The sequence below is a fragment of the Gadus morhua genome, chromosome 4 (genome assembly GCF_902167405.1).
Source record: "Gadus morhua chromosome 4, gadMor3.0, whole genome shotgun sequence".
NCBI lineage: Eukaryota > Metazoa > Chordata > Actinopteri > Gadiformes > Gadidae > Gadus > Gadus morhua.
Window position 1 is genome coordinate 38,883,253 of NC_044051.1, and position 12,500 is coordinate 38,895,752.

General features: G+C 52.2%; 2 protein-coding genes across 6 annotated transcripts in view; both read left to right on the forward strand.

The window, feature by feature from the left end:
- The window catches only part of LOC115541601 (sodium- and chloride-dependent GABA transporter 2), a 33,522-nt gene extending 29,955 nt beyond the window's left edge, over positions 1–3,567 (forward strand). For all 5 annotated transcript variants that reach the window (XM_030353401.1, XM_030353400.1, XM_030353399.1 and 2 more), the window contains 3 exons: positions 68–168; positions 490–660; positions 1,379–3,567. In XM_030353401.1, the coding sequence (XP_030209261.1) occupies positions 68–168; positions 490–660; positions 1,379–1,495 (389 nt within the window). In that variant the 3' untranslated portion in view covers positions 1,496–3,567. The remainder of the gene's footprint in view (positions 1–67; positions 169–489; positions 661–1,378) is intronic.
- A 4,089-nt stretch (positions 3,568–7,656) lies between these two features.
- Positions 7,657–12,500, forward strand: part of adamts5 (ADAM metallopeptidase with thrombospondin type 1 motif, 5 (aggrecanase-2)) — a 25,970-nt gene continuing 21,126 nt past the window's right edge. Inside the window, exon 1 of the mRNA XM_030353443.1 lies at positions 7,657–9,268. Within this exon, the coding sequence (XP_030209303.1) occupies positions 8,096–9,268 (1,173 nt within the window). The 5' untranslated portion in view covers positions 7,657–8,095. The remainder of the gene's footprint in view (positions 9,269–12,500) is intronic.

The following is a 12,500-nucleotide window of genomic DNA, read 5'->3' on the forward strand; positions in this document are numbered from 1 at the left end:
CATGTTGGCTCCTCCCTCTCCCACTCTCTCACCATGTTGGCTCCTCCCCCTCTCCCCCTCCGTTCAGGCCCTGAGCGGTTCAGCGACCACATCCGCGACATGATTGGCCACAGCCCCTCGCCGTTCTTCAAGGTCTGCTGGAAGTACCTGACCCCCGTGGTGTGCATAGTGAGTGACCTTTGACCCCCAGGAAAACATGTTTCCAAGCGACATTTTGACAGTTGACCGGTTAGTTTTTTAGCGTGACGTGTGAGTTTTGTGTTCCGCCGCACAGCTGTACACAAACATACTTTTTATTTTCTGTTCATACAAGAATATAAAATAAAATGATACTTTATTGATCCCAGATGAGTATTTCTGATTTTTTTATGAATAAATATTAAACTATTTATTGTTCTTTGTATTTAACCACTTGTCTCCTTTATTTAACCAAGCAAAAATTAGTTAGCATCAAGCTAACGCCGAGCCCCTCCCCCGCCCTGCCTCCAGGCCACCTTCATCGGGGCCCTGGTGCGCTGGAGCCCGCTCAGGCTGACCAAGGGGCTGGTGTCCCCGGCCTGGGCCACCGGGCTGGGCTGGCTGCTGACCCTGTCCTCCGTCTCCCTCATCCCCATCTGGGCACTGTACCTCCTGGTGATCACCCCGGGACCCCTGCTAGAGGTTAGCGCACCACGTCGTAGCCCCTGGCGTAGCCTCCTAGCGTAATTGCTATGCTAAGTCGTGTTTTAAAGTCTTGTAATCCCATTGATTTCTGTTGGAAGACTCGTTGGTTTTTGGCGGGAAACGGAAAGGAGGGCTGTTGACGTTTGGTTGTAGTCTTTTTCGCTCGGTTCTCTGTCTCAACAGTAGGGCTAGAACCGAGCGGAAAGACTACAAACGTGAACACCCCCCCCCCCCTTTCTGTTTCCGGTCAATGATTAAAGAGTCTTCCAGAAGAAATCAATGTGGTTTACAAAATGCCATAAATTTGCAATAAAACACAACAGAAACTGTATTTCGCTACGATACTTGATTTGGAACATCAACAAACCCCACTAACCACTGGGTGACTTGCATATTTCTGAAAACAAACGCTTAGGGGTGTTTTAAGGACAGGTTTGTAAATGGCCGTTGGCATGAATAACATTCGAAATGAGCCAAACACCCAAGACAGGACCAATAGTCAACATTTCGGTGTCAACCACTCTATTTCATCCTAGACAAACCAGGAAGGGGGCTCAATGTTCAAAATACCATAATGGTCCCTTAATATATACTATAATCATATAATTATAATTTCATGGGTGAATCTATACTTTTCTTGGTGAGCTCCTAGGCCCAAATCTTTTTGTGCGTCCCTTGAAGGGTTAACGTTGTCTTCTCACCTTTGACCCCACAGCGGATCAGTCTCCTGTGCCGCCCTACGATAGACCAGCTGCCACCGAGGACAGAGGCCCCGCCCCCAACCGCCAAGCAGACCAAGCACACCAAGAAGCCAATCTCTGACATTTTGTAGGGTCATGTGACCCAACGTTTATCGTCCCCTGGACAAAATGGTGGCGGTAAGTGTGAGGTCTGTTTTGTTGGCGTTCTGGGTGGAAGTTCATTCGTTCTCAAGTCCATCATTCCGGTATCATGGATTTCTTTCTTTATTTTGTTTGTTTGAAATATGTTGATGGGAAAAACTGAAACCTTTGCCTTAAATCAATCTTATAACTCAAAAATGGCTAACGTAAAGTACGTTGGCTACCTGATTGTTGCTAGCAATCTGCCTGTCTTTTTTCGAAGACTATCTGACACAACATAACAGGAGATGGGGGGGGGGGGCTGTTTAACATAGTCATTTCCAGTTCACCTAGTGGTTGAATCAATGATAAAACATAAGAAGTTTTTAATATATACAAAACGTGGATGTATATGCACAACCCAAAGTGTGCATTGCAAAAACAAATTGAAATATAATAAAAAATATATTATAACAATACAATAAATATAATAACAATATATATATTATGTAAAATATATTATATTGATTGAATACTGTATATTTTTACAGTACAGCATGCTGGTTTTGAGATACTTTGAGTCTTACCTGGTACCAGCAAGAGTATAGGTGGGACTATGAACATACTGCAGAATACTGATTTAGTTCTTCGTAAAGGTGCGTTCACACCAAACGCGACATTTGTCGGCCCTTCCCGTTAGGTGTGAACGCACCTTTAGCCTTACTGTGCGTTCACACCAAATGCGAAGGGGCGACACAATTCCATATAGTCAACGTAGAGGCGCTAATCGGGAAAACATTTATTCGCAGAGCGACACTTTTGCCCGGCACTGGCGAGCATTCACGAGGATTTGCAGCGTGACACTTTCGCTCGAGTTGAATTATTTTAACTTTGCCGCGACATGTGCGTGATGACAGCCAATCAGCGTTCAACAGCGTGGCCACTGAGTGACGTGCATAACGTAAACGCCTCGTGCCAACTGCCTCCGTCCGTTGACTGATCCCCATTGACTGAATGTGGACGGACGCGCAATGCATTGTGGATACGTGCGCTCCGTTGGAGCCATCGGCTCCGTCAAAAAGTTGAAAAATGTTCAACTTTTTCGGCAGCGACGGATCCGTCATCCAATCAGATCGCGTATGCAAATTTAAGCACTGTGAGACTACTCGGGCTCTGACGACCCTGGAAAGCTCCTCCATCCGTCAGCCACGCCTTCCGCCGTCCTTTGACTGACGGTGCAGTGGGCACAGTCAGTCTTTGGCGACAACGCGAACGTGCGACAAAAGTGTCTTTTGGTTTGAACGCAGCATTAATAAAGTAATACAAATGTGATTGTTTACATTGCGATGACCGTGTGTTCAGTTTACGATAAATCATCTGTAGTTTAAAACCTGGAATTAAAACCTAGACTTTTTTTATAAAAACATCTATATTTTTTAAAAATATTATTTGAAATATTTGTTTGCAATTATCAATGTGGAGTGGGGCTTCCAACACCACCATTTTCACTCATGCCTGTAGAAACCGTGCCTGTTGACCAGAGTGCTTCCATACACAACAGCTAGGCTTGTGTCAGGGGAGGGAGTGATCGGGGTTTTAAGTGCAGTTCTACTGATTTCATTGTCTACACGGGTGCAAAAAGAGTATTTATACTAAAAGTCACCATTATCCATTCGTTAAAGGTTCACTCTGCTGAGAATAACAATGGCTGCTATGGCATCTTTACCTTTTCATTTTAAGTTGCACAGACTCATTCAGCCATTCACTGGCTGTTTGACCCTATTGCTCTGATTCCTTTGTGCGAGACCTATGCAGTAAGCGATCGAAATGTAATAATTGTCAATGTTATTGTGAGATCTTACAAGGAAAGCGTTCTTGATCTCAAGATGTGTGCTGTGTTCAGACATGCGATGGTGTCTCCATAAGACCAACTGTTTGGGTTGCGTTGACCTGTGTCGTCAAGCGTAACCTCGATCTCGGTTCTATTTTTATACATGCCTTTTGATACCTCCAGAGTTTCTCAACGTGATTTTTGTTTGTTGTTTTTTCATTTAAATTAAAGACCTTTATCTGTGATGGGGAAGGAAAGTGTGTGTTGGTTGTTTTGTGTGTGTGTGTGTGTGTGTGTGTGTGTGTGTGTGTGTGTGTGTGTGTGTGTGTGTGTGTGTGTGTGTGTGTGTGTGTGTGTGTGTGTGTGTGTGTGTGTGTGTCCGTGTCCCACCCCTTGGGGAATCACTAGGGGTCGCTAGGCTACCTGACCTCTGGGAGCCATACCTCCTACCTCTAGGGTACCATGGCAACAGATGGGGGGGGGGGGGGGGGGGGGAAAGAGAGAATACAAGACGGAGGAGGAAGAGAAGAGGATGAGAGGAGAGGAATAAGAGGAGGAGGACTGAGGAGAGGAAAGGAGGAGAGAGGAGCAGATGGGACCGCTATGTTGACGTACATTAGTGTCTCCCTCTACCTGTCAGAGAGAGAGAGAGAGAGAGAGAGACTTCTAAGCTGATTTAAGTCATTGGACTTTACTTTCGTTTTCATGTCAATTTCATAAAATTGCATTTATTCTATACTCGGGCTCTGAAATTATAGTTAAATAAATATAGATATGTAGATCTATATACACAGACAGACAGACACAGAGGGGAAAGAAAGAAAGGGGGCTTAGGGGGCATTCAAACAGCACCACTTAGAGGCTGTTGGCTAGCATGTTTGAAGCTAGTGGCTGTTATGTAAACAGGCTTCTGTGTCGATTAGCCATATTGGATTTGCCTCTCTCTCTCTCGTAGTGTAAGTGCACGTGGCCCGCCACACGGGCCCGTGCACATGATGCTCTCTGCGCCAGGAGTGCACACGTGGGACCCTTACTGTACAACTGGTGTGTGTTTGTGTGGATGCAGTTTGGAGGGGGATGTGTGTTTGTGAGGGAAGGGGATGTCTGTGTGTGTTGTGTGTGTGGGTGTCCATATGGTTCTCTTGGCATAGCACTCTGGTTCAGATGATGGGATTATAAAGGATTCAAACAATCCACTGTATGGGATCCAGGAGAGAGGGAGAGAGGGGGAGAGAGAGAGAGGGGGAGAGAGAGAGAGAGGGAGAGAGAGCTCTTAGTGAGACCTTATCATTCTCCCCATCCATTGACTGGCATTACATAACGACGAGTGATTATCATAATCTAGATACTAGAAAACCTATATTGGGTGTTATAGTAGTGGCCAGGGCGTTTGAAAGATACCGGGTTCGATACCCTTATGTCCGCAGCCAAACCTGTAGGCAGCCTATAGGGTAAGACTGAAAGGCATGGATCTGATTTCACTTTAAGTGGCTTTGGTTAGAGTCTGATAAATGACTAAACAGTCTGAAAGTGATACTAGTCTCAACCTCCTACTATGTTTTATGTGTGAGAATATTTTTGTGTGTGTGCGTGTGTGTGTTTGCGTAGATAGTGAGGCTTTGTATCCATGTATGTGTGTGTTTGTGGATATGTGTGTGCGTTTGTGTGTGGATATGTATGTGTGTGTGTGTGTTGATATATATGTATGTGAACGTGTAGATATGTGTGTGACTATGAGTGTGTGTTGATATAAGTGTACGTATATATATATGTGTGTGTGTGTGTGGGCGTTGGCGTGGCGACGGCCACATGATCAGTTGTTGTTGGCCTAGCAGGGGGCGTTGGTGTTGGTGCGTTCCATCGATGATGAACGGACCGTACCACCGGACAACTTCCAGGAGGGGTGGAGGTGGCGGCGCGGAACACCATGTTCCCGTTCCTCTGCACGTCCGCACTCGCCCACTCGAATTCACACACACACACACACACACACACACACACACACACACACACACACACACACACACACACACACACACACACACACACACACACACACACACATATACACACACACACAGGAACCCGTGTGTGTGCATGTATGCATGCGGTGTGTGTGTGTGTGTGTGTGATTGAAGTGTCAGACGATTGTCCTTGTAACCACGCACATGAAAACACACACACACACACACACACACACACACACACACACACACACACACACACACACACACACACACACACACACACACACACACACACACACACACACACACACACACACACACACACCCCAAGTGCCCCCAGTGGGTCCTCAGCTATATGGTCTCCTATCAGGTAGTGCTGAAATGCGAGTCACACACATTAATAAATGACCAGTGTTCCGGGACATTCCGGGGTCCCCACGAGGTGGGGGAGGGATGGAGGGAGAGAAAGGGGGGAGGCACGAGGTGTGTGAGAGAGAGAGAGAGAAGTGGGGGAGATGGGGGAGGCACGATGTGTGTGAGAGAGAGAGGGAGGGAGGGAATGGGGGAGTCACAAGGTTTCAGAGGGGGAGAGACGCGGGGGAGGGAAAGGGGGGAGGCACGATGTGTTTTAGAGAATCAGAGAGGGGGAGAGAGGGAGGGGTGGGGGGGAGTCACGATGTGTTAAGAGGGAGAAACTGGGAGGAATCACGATGTGAGAGGGAGAGAGAGGGGGGAGAGATGTAGGGAGAGGAAGTGGTGTGAGACGGAGGGGGAGAGAGTGGAGAGGAACAGAGAGACAGGGAGGAAGATGGGAGAGAGAGAGGTATAGAAGGGGATGGGAGGGGGGAGGGTGGGGGAGTGACAAGGGGGGAGGGAGGGAGAGACCTAGGGAGACAGAATAGAGAGGAAAGTTATTACATTCTTCTTCAGGTATGTACGGCTTGAAATCAAAAAAAGCCCAGGTATGACATCCGCACAGCCAGAGAGAGAGCGCCGTGCACACACACGTTGCCCCGAGGAGAAACGATTCACTTCAGACAGATCCAACGTCCGCGCACGAGCGCACACGCATGCGCACGCCCTCACACAGCAGACACACACACACACACTCAGACATCATCTGCTCATTGACTTTTGTGACAAAACAGAAACACGTGGGGATTTGTAAAAACACGGACACAGAGACACGGAAGCCCTTCTGGTGCCCGCGTGGAGAGTCGGACCCCACGTCGAGTCACGAACGCGCGGACAGACATGCGCCGTTAACCGTCCCGCGCCTGCGCGGTGATCCCGCCGGGTTCCTATTCTGGAAGGGGCCATCAATTATCAATTCCCCTCCCGCTGTGCGGATCCGTCCGCACAGAGACCGTTAGGCGACGTCTGTCTTTAATTATTTATGGAGTTAAAGTGGAAAAGCGCAAAGTAATATAACTCGGGTTTAATGGAAGGATGTCCGAGGGAATCCAACAGGTGTTGGACTGACCGCTCGAGGTCAGACTGACTTCGTCTCGTGAAGCCAGGCTAACCTTAAGTTAAGTGAAGTCATTAACTTTTTTTAATCGCTGTTAATGACATTTTTTTAATGTTTGAACGGATTTATTTCATTCGTCGAAAATGTGTAAGCGAAAGAAAAGGCAAAAGGGAGGGAGGAGGGAACGCGCGAGACGGAGGTAGGCTACACATCACAACTCGTATCTCTGCCTCTAGCAAGATGTTATTGTTGGGATCGCACGCGCATACGTTCGTGCTTGCGCGCGGAGGACGTGGCCTCCTCCCTTCCCCTTCTTGCTTCGTTTTCTTCATTCAATTCAGCAGAGCTTTATTTGCAAACGACAATAAACATCTACACTTAAAAAAGCGAAATACTATTATAAAATACAAAAAGTGTAAGAAGAGTTTAAAAGGGACACGGAAGTAGAACAAATACTTTACAGCAGGGAGGTCTTTTAAAAATTTAAATGCAGGTAAACTTTTGCAAATTGACGATAGTTTGCAACGGTGATTGGTTTTCTCTCTCTCTCTCTCTCTCTCTCTCTCTCTCTCTCTCTCTCTCTCTCTCTCTCTCTCTCTCTCTCTCTCTCTCTCTCTCTCTCTCTCTCTCTCTCTCACACACTGTTTTGCAGTCTGGGCGCTGACACGAGCTCTCGCGCCGCGTCTGAGTGGGATGAAGAGAGCGAGCTGCCTCCCAACGATCCCACGAGCGCTCTGATTTGGGAAAACGCAGGACGACGGCGAAGTGAGCGAGATAGAGGGAGGGAGAGAAAGAGGGAGAGAGGACGGAGAAAGGGGGGTTGGAGAAAGGGAAGACAGAGAGGTAGATAGAGGGGGGAGCGAAAGAGGGAGGGGAGAGGGAGAGAGGGAAAACAGAGGGAGGGAGGGAGAGAGAGGGGGAGGGAGGGAGAGAGGGGAGACAGGGCGCGCGGGAGTGAGAGACAGAGAGTACCGCGCAGGGTGGGGGTGGAGCGGCAGCAGAGCGCAAAGGGGGCCGGCCTCTCCTCTCTCCGGTCCTATTAAGAGGAAACTTTGTGTTGTTCCTCAAGTTCAGCTCCACGACTCTCTCTCCGCTGTTCCTCTCTCTCCCTCTCTCCCTCTCCCCCTCTCGCGCTCCCTGCGCTCTCTTTCTATCTCTCTCTCTGTTCCAACGGATTTTTTTGTGTTTCGGTTGTTGTTATTGTTTTCACGGGCCGGTTCGGACAACGAGAGGATGGATACCGTTCTGAGAGTTTCGCCGGCGACTGGACTAGGTTCCCCTGGATATTTCTAACTGGAGCTAACGTTACGTTATGCGCGGGTCGTCGCCGGTGGAATGAACAATGGCGCGCAGGTCTTGCGCTCTGGCCGCCGGGGCCGCCGCGCTCTGGCTGCGGCTCCTGCTGCTGCTGCTGGCGGCCTCGGGAGCCGCGCTGCCCGCTGACGGAGCCTCCTCCTCTGGTTCCACTGCTGCTGCGCCTCCTGCACCTACTCCACCTGCGAACGAGTCGCTCTCCATCGCACCTGCGCGCCGGTCCGAGGGCGTCGTGCGCACGGTTGACCGGATTTACCACGGGGGCGGGAAAGTGGGGTACCTCTTGTACCTGGACGGCACGCGGTTTCAGTTGGACATGGAGCGCGACGAGTCCGTGGTCTCGCGCCACTTCGACAAGCAGTACACGCTCGCAATGATGGGCGCGGAAGGCGGCGGAGACGCCACCACAACGCCTCTCCACCGGGAGTGTTTTTACCGCGGGACAGTGGACTCCCAACCGGAGTCCCTGGCCGTGTTCAACCTCTGCGGGGGCGGGCTCGAGGGTTCCTTCGCGCTCAAGCACGCGCGCTACACCGTCACCCCGTTCGTCAGGGCGAAAGGGCACGAGGGCGACCTGCGCGCCCTGCAGGACAAGGACGCGGAGAGCGCGCTCCATTTGTACACGCGCGAGAGCTTCAGCTTCGAGGCGATGCCAGCGGCGCGCGAGAGCTGCGGCACGCGCGAACGAAGGGGCACCTCGACATCCCGACGTCGACCGAAGGGTCCCGGGACGGGGAAACGGGGCCGGGGTCGTCATGGACCCGCTGTCGGAGCACGGGCGGAGCACGCGCACGACCATGAACGTGAGGGAGCGCGCGGTCGGCGCCGGTGGAGCCGGTTGGCGCTTCAGGCCAAGTCGATTAGCGCGCGTGGCAAACGGTCGGTGTCTCGCGCCAGACAGGTGGAGCTGCTGCTGGTGGCGGACGACTCCATGCTGAAGAAGTACGGGAAGGAGCTGCACCACTACCTGCTCACGCTGGCGTCCATCGCGTCCAAGCTGTACGGCCACGCAAGCATCGAGAACCCCATCCGGCTGACGGTCGTCAAGGTGACTGTGGTGGGGGAGCGGGAGAAGGGGCTCGAGGTCACCAAGAACGCCGCGGCCACGCTCAAGAGCTTCTGCAAGTGGCAGAACCAACAGAACCCGCTGGACGACGACCACCAGCACCACCACGACGCCGCCATCCTCTTCACCAGGCAGGTAAACAATCAACAACAAACCAACGGGCCAAACCCCCTTCTCTCTCCACCCACCCCCCACCGACTCTCTTCCCCGCGCCTCTCTGGAGCGCGCGCACGCTACTACTCTATGTGTTACAACCTTTCCCCTTTTAAGTCCCACGCACGCGCACCAGGTGGGCGCGTGAGAAGCAGCTGTGCAGTTGTGACCCGGTGTAAGCGCGCGCCTCCTTTTGCGCGAGGAAAGTGACGTCATGGTTTGTTTTTATTTTGGCCCGAGCACGCCCCGTGTCGTGTGACAGCATGGTATTTACGTTAAGCGGCTTTGCACATGTTTATCATAACAACATTCTTCCGTCCCGCGCGTGGTGGCGTGTATTACTACGCCTCACGTGACGTCGGGTATGTCGCGCATCGAGACAAAACAAAGCGTGGTTTCCTGCGCGCTGTGTGTCCGGGCAGTTACTTGTGTCTCGAGCCATCCCTCCTAGTCCCCTGACGACATAGCGCTCGAGCCCTCGAGTTCTCTGTGATCCAAGTTGCGTGTCAGCGCCGCGCGCGCACGCACGCACATTCTTCTTCTTCCCGCCCGGGCTAGGAGGACGTAGTTAGAATCAGCTGCCTTGTGCATTTCATTTCCCCCGCACATTAAAAAACAGTCGGTCAGGCGGCTCTCCCACTGTAATCTCTCTCTCTCTCTCTCTCTCTCTCTCTCTCTCTCTCTCTCTCTCTCTCTCTCTCTCTCTCTCTCTCTCTCTCTCTCTCTCTCTCTCTCTCTCTCTCTCTCTCTCTCTCTCACCCTTCTCTTCCCAGTCTCTCTCTCTCATCCCTGTTTTTCTTTCTCTCTCTCTCTCTCTCGCCCAGTATCACTGTACATTCCTCTCTTGTATCTCCTGCTACAGGGAGCTGTCAGCAAAACAAACCCAGGAGTCAACTAGAGACATGCGTTCTAGACCACACTCGCAAATCGCTGCTGTCTGTCCCCCCCCCCCTCTCTCCCCCCTCTCCACCTCTCACTCAGCCTCCTTCTAAATCTCACTCTCGCTCTCTCTACCCTCTCTCATCGTCTCCCTCCTCTCTCTGCCTCTGTCTCTGTCTCTCTTACTGTCTCTCTGTTTCTCTCTCTGTCCCTCCCTCTCTCTCTCTCTCTGTCTGTCTCTGTCTCTGTCTCTGTCTCTCTGTCTCTCTGTCTCTCGCTCTCTCTGTCTCTGTCTCTCTCTGTCTCTGTCTCTCTCTCTCTCTGTCTCTCTCTCTCTCTCTCTCTCTCTCTCTCTCTCTCTCTCTCTCTCTCTCTCTCTCTCTCTCTCTCTCTCTCTCTCTCTCTGTTTCTCTGCCTCAGGACAACAGCAGATAGTCTCAAGAACACACACACCCTTCCCCGTCACACACACCAGTGTATGCGCTGTGTCCGGCTCTGTCTGACAGTTGGGATCCTCCGCAGCGAGGCGGTGCTAAGCCGGGGGGGGGGGGGGGGGGGGGGGGGGGACAACAGAGGGGGACACCAGCCAGGGGTATATCCCCGTCTCCCCCCTCTCCCCCCTTTCGGTACTCCCACACCGGTGGTCCTCTTGGCACCGGTAGCAAATACCTGAGGCTCGCGGCGCACTCTTTGGCTAACCGTAGTGATCCCCTTCCCCCCCCCCCCCCCCCCCCCTCCCCTACCTCCTCCCTCCTCACCACCAACTCCACCCCAACACCCCGGACCCGTTTCTGGGTGAAGTCTCTCCTCGTCTTACCCCCCGGTCGCCCCATCTGGACGGGGCGCGATCCAGCAGCGTCGAGGAGAAGGCCCACCCAGACCAGGGCAGCGGGTTAGCTCTGTCATGGGGGAATGTGATGCTGCGGTCGGGCTGGGCTGTGGGCCGGGTTCGGTGTCTGAGACAGGAAGCCTCGTGATGCGTTGTGGGCACGTAAGGGCTTCGTCCACGGCGAACACAGATATGTGATCCTCAAGGAGGAAGACCGGGTCTGATGAACTCAGGAGGTAGAGTGGGGTTGACTTGTAACCAGAAGGTTGCTAGTTCGATCCCCGGCTCAGTGTTGTGTTGGGGGCGAACTCCGAGATTGGACGCCGTGTTTTTTTTGGCCATCCTGTCTTACAGTTGGATGTATTCCCCACGCAACCTCAGCCCTCACTGGTGACAGTCGTTAGGCCCCGCCCCCCTCTGGTCTGTCAATACGTGGTCAAGCTGCTTTCATCCAGATCGATGCGGACGCTATCGACGTCCGCGGTGCGAATTGTAAACCCGGTGGTGGGTTGTTCCCCTGGGGGTTGGTTGATTCCACGTCATGGAGCTGTTGTTGTTATTGTTGTCGTTGTTGTTCACAGAGCAGCCATCGTGGTTCCGTTCTCTCGTAGCGTTTCATCGCGAATACAACCAAGATGGCCGACAGGCGAAGGTGAACAAGGCCTGTAGATGAAGCCACGCCCCCTTGTGTGCGTGTGTTCGTTACATCACAGTTCAGAGACATGGCATACGCAGCTCTCTACCGCCATTTTGTGCGTTGACTCCGTCCCGTGCTTTGATGTTTCGTAAATTTCAGGTGTTTTCAAAAGTCTGTCGGCTGTTGTCTCGCCGTTCGTTATCAGATAAGGCGGAGCCTGTGTTCGCTTCGTTGACGTTTTGTCGGCACTGCTTCTAATAGGCTGCTTTACCGTAGTATCTGTTTGTTGACACAACATTGTGTTTGCGTGCTTGTATTGTTTTTGCCACTATTTGGGTCCTCAGCTGTGTGTGTGTGTGTGTATGCGTATGTGTGTGTGTGTATACCTATGTGTGTGTGTTTATGTGTGTGTATGCATGTGTGTATATTTGCGTGTGTGTGTGTGTGTGCGTGAGGCTGTCAACTCCCTAACGAGGCCCTCGGGGGGGCCGGGGAGGGGGGATTGCTGGCTCGTGAATCAAGGCTGCTGAGCGATTATCGTAGGCCGCTGAGCTGGAACTGAGACCCATTCAGTCGCCCCCGTCCCATAAAGTCAGACGGGCCCATTGTCCACCACCAGTACCGGGGCTGTAGGGGGTGGGGGGGGGGGGGGGGGGGTGGGTCTTTGAGGCCAGGTCCAATTACCACCAGGGCCTGACACCCTGTCCGGGGTGGGGGGCCGGAGGGAGATGACCCTAGCTGCGGTGTCACCCGGACCCCCACATACCAGCAGCCCGGCTGAACAACAGACTGCATTGAAGACAGAGGGGGGGGGGGAGGAATGGTGAGGGGGAGGCGGGGGGGGGGGGGGTGGGGGAGTAGGAGAGATA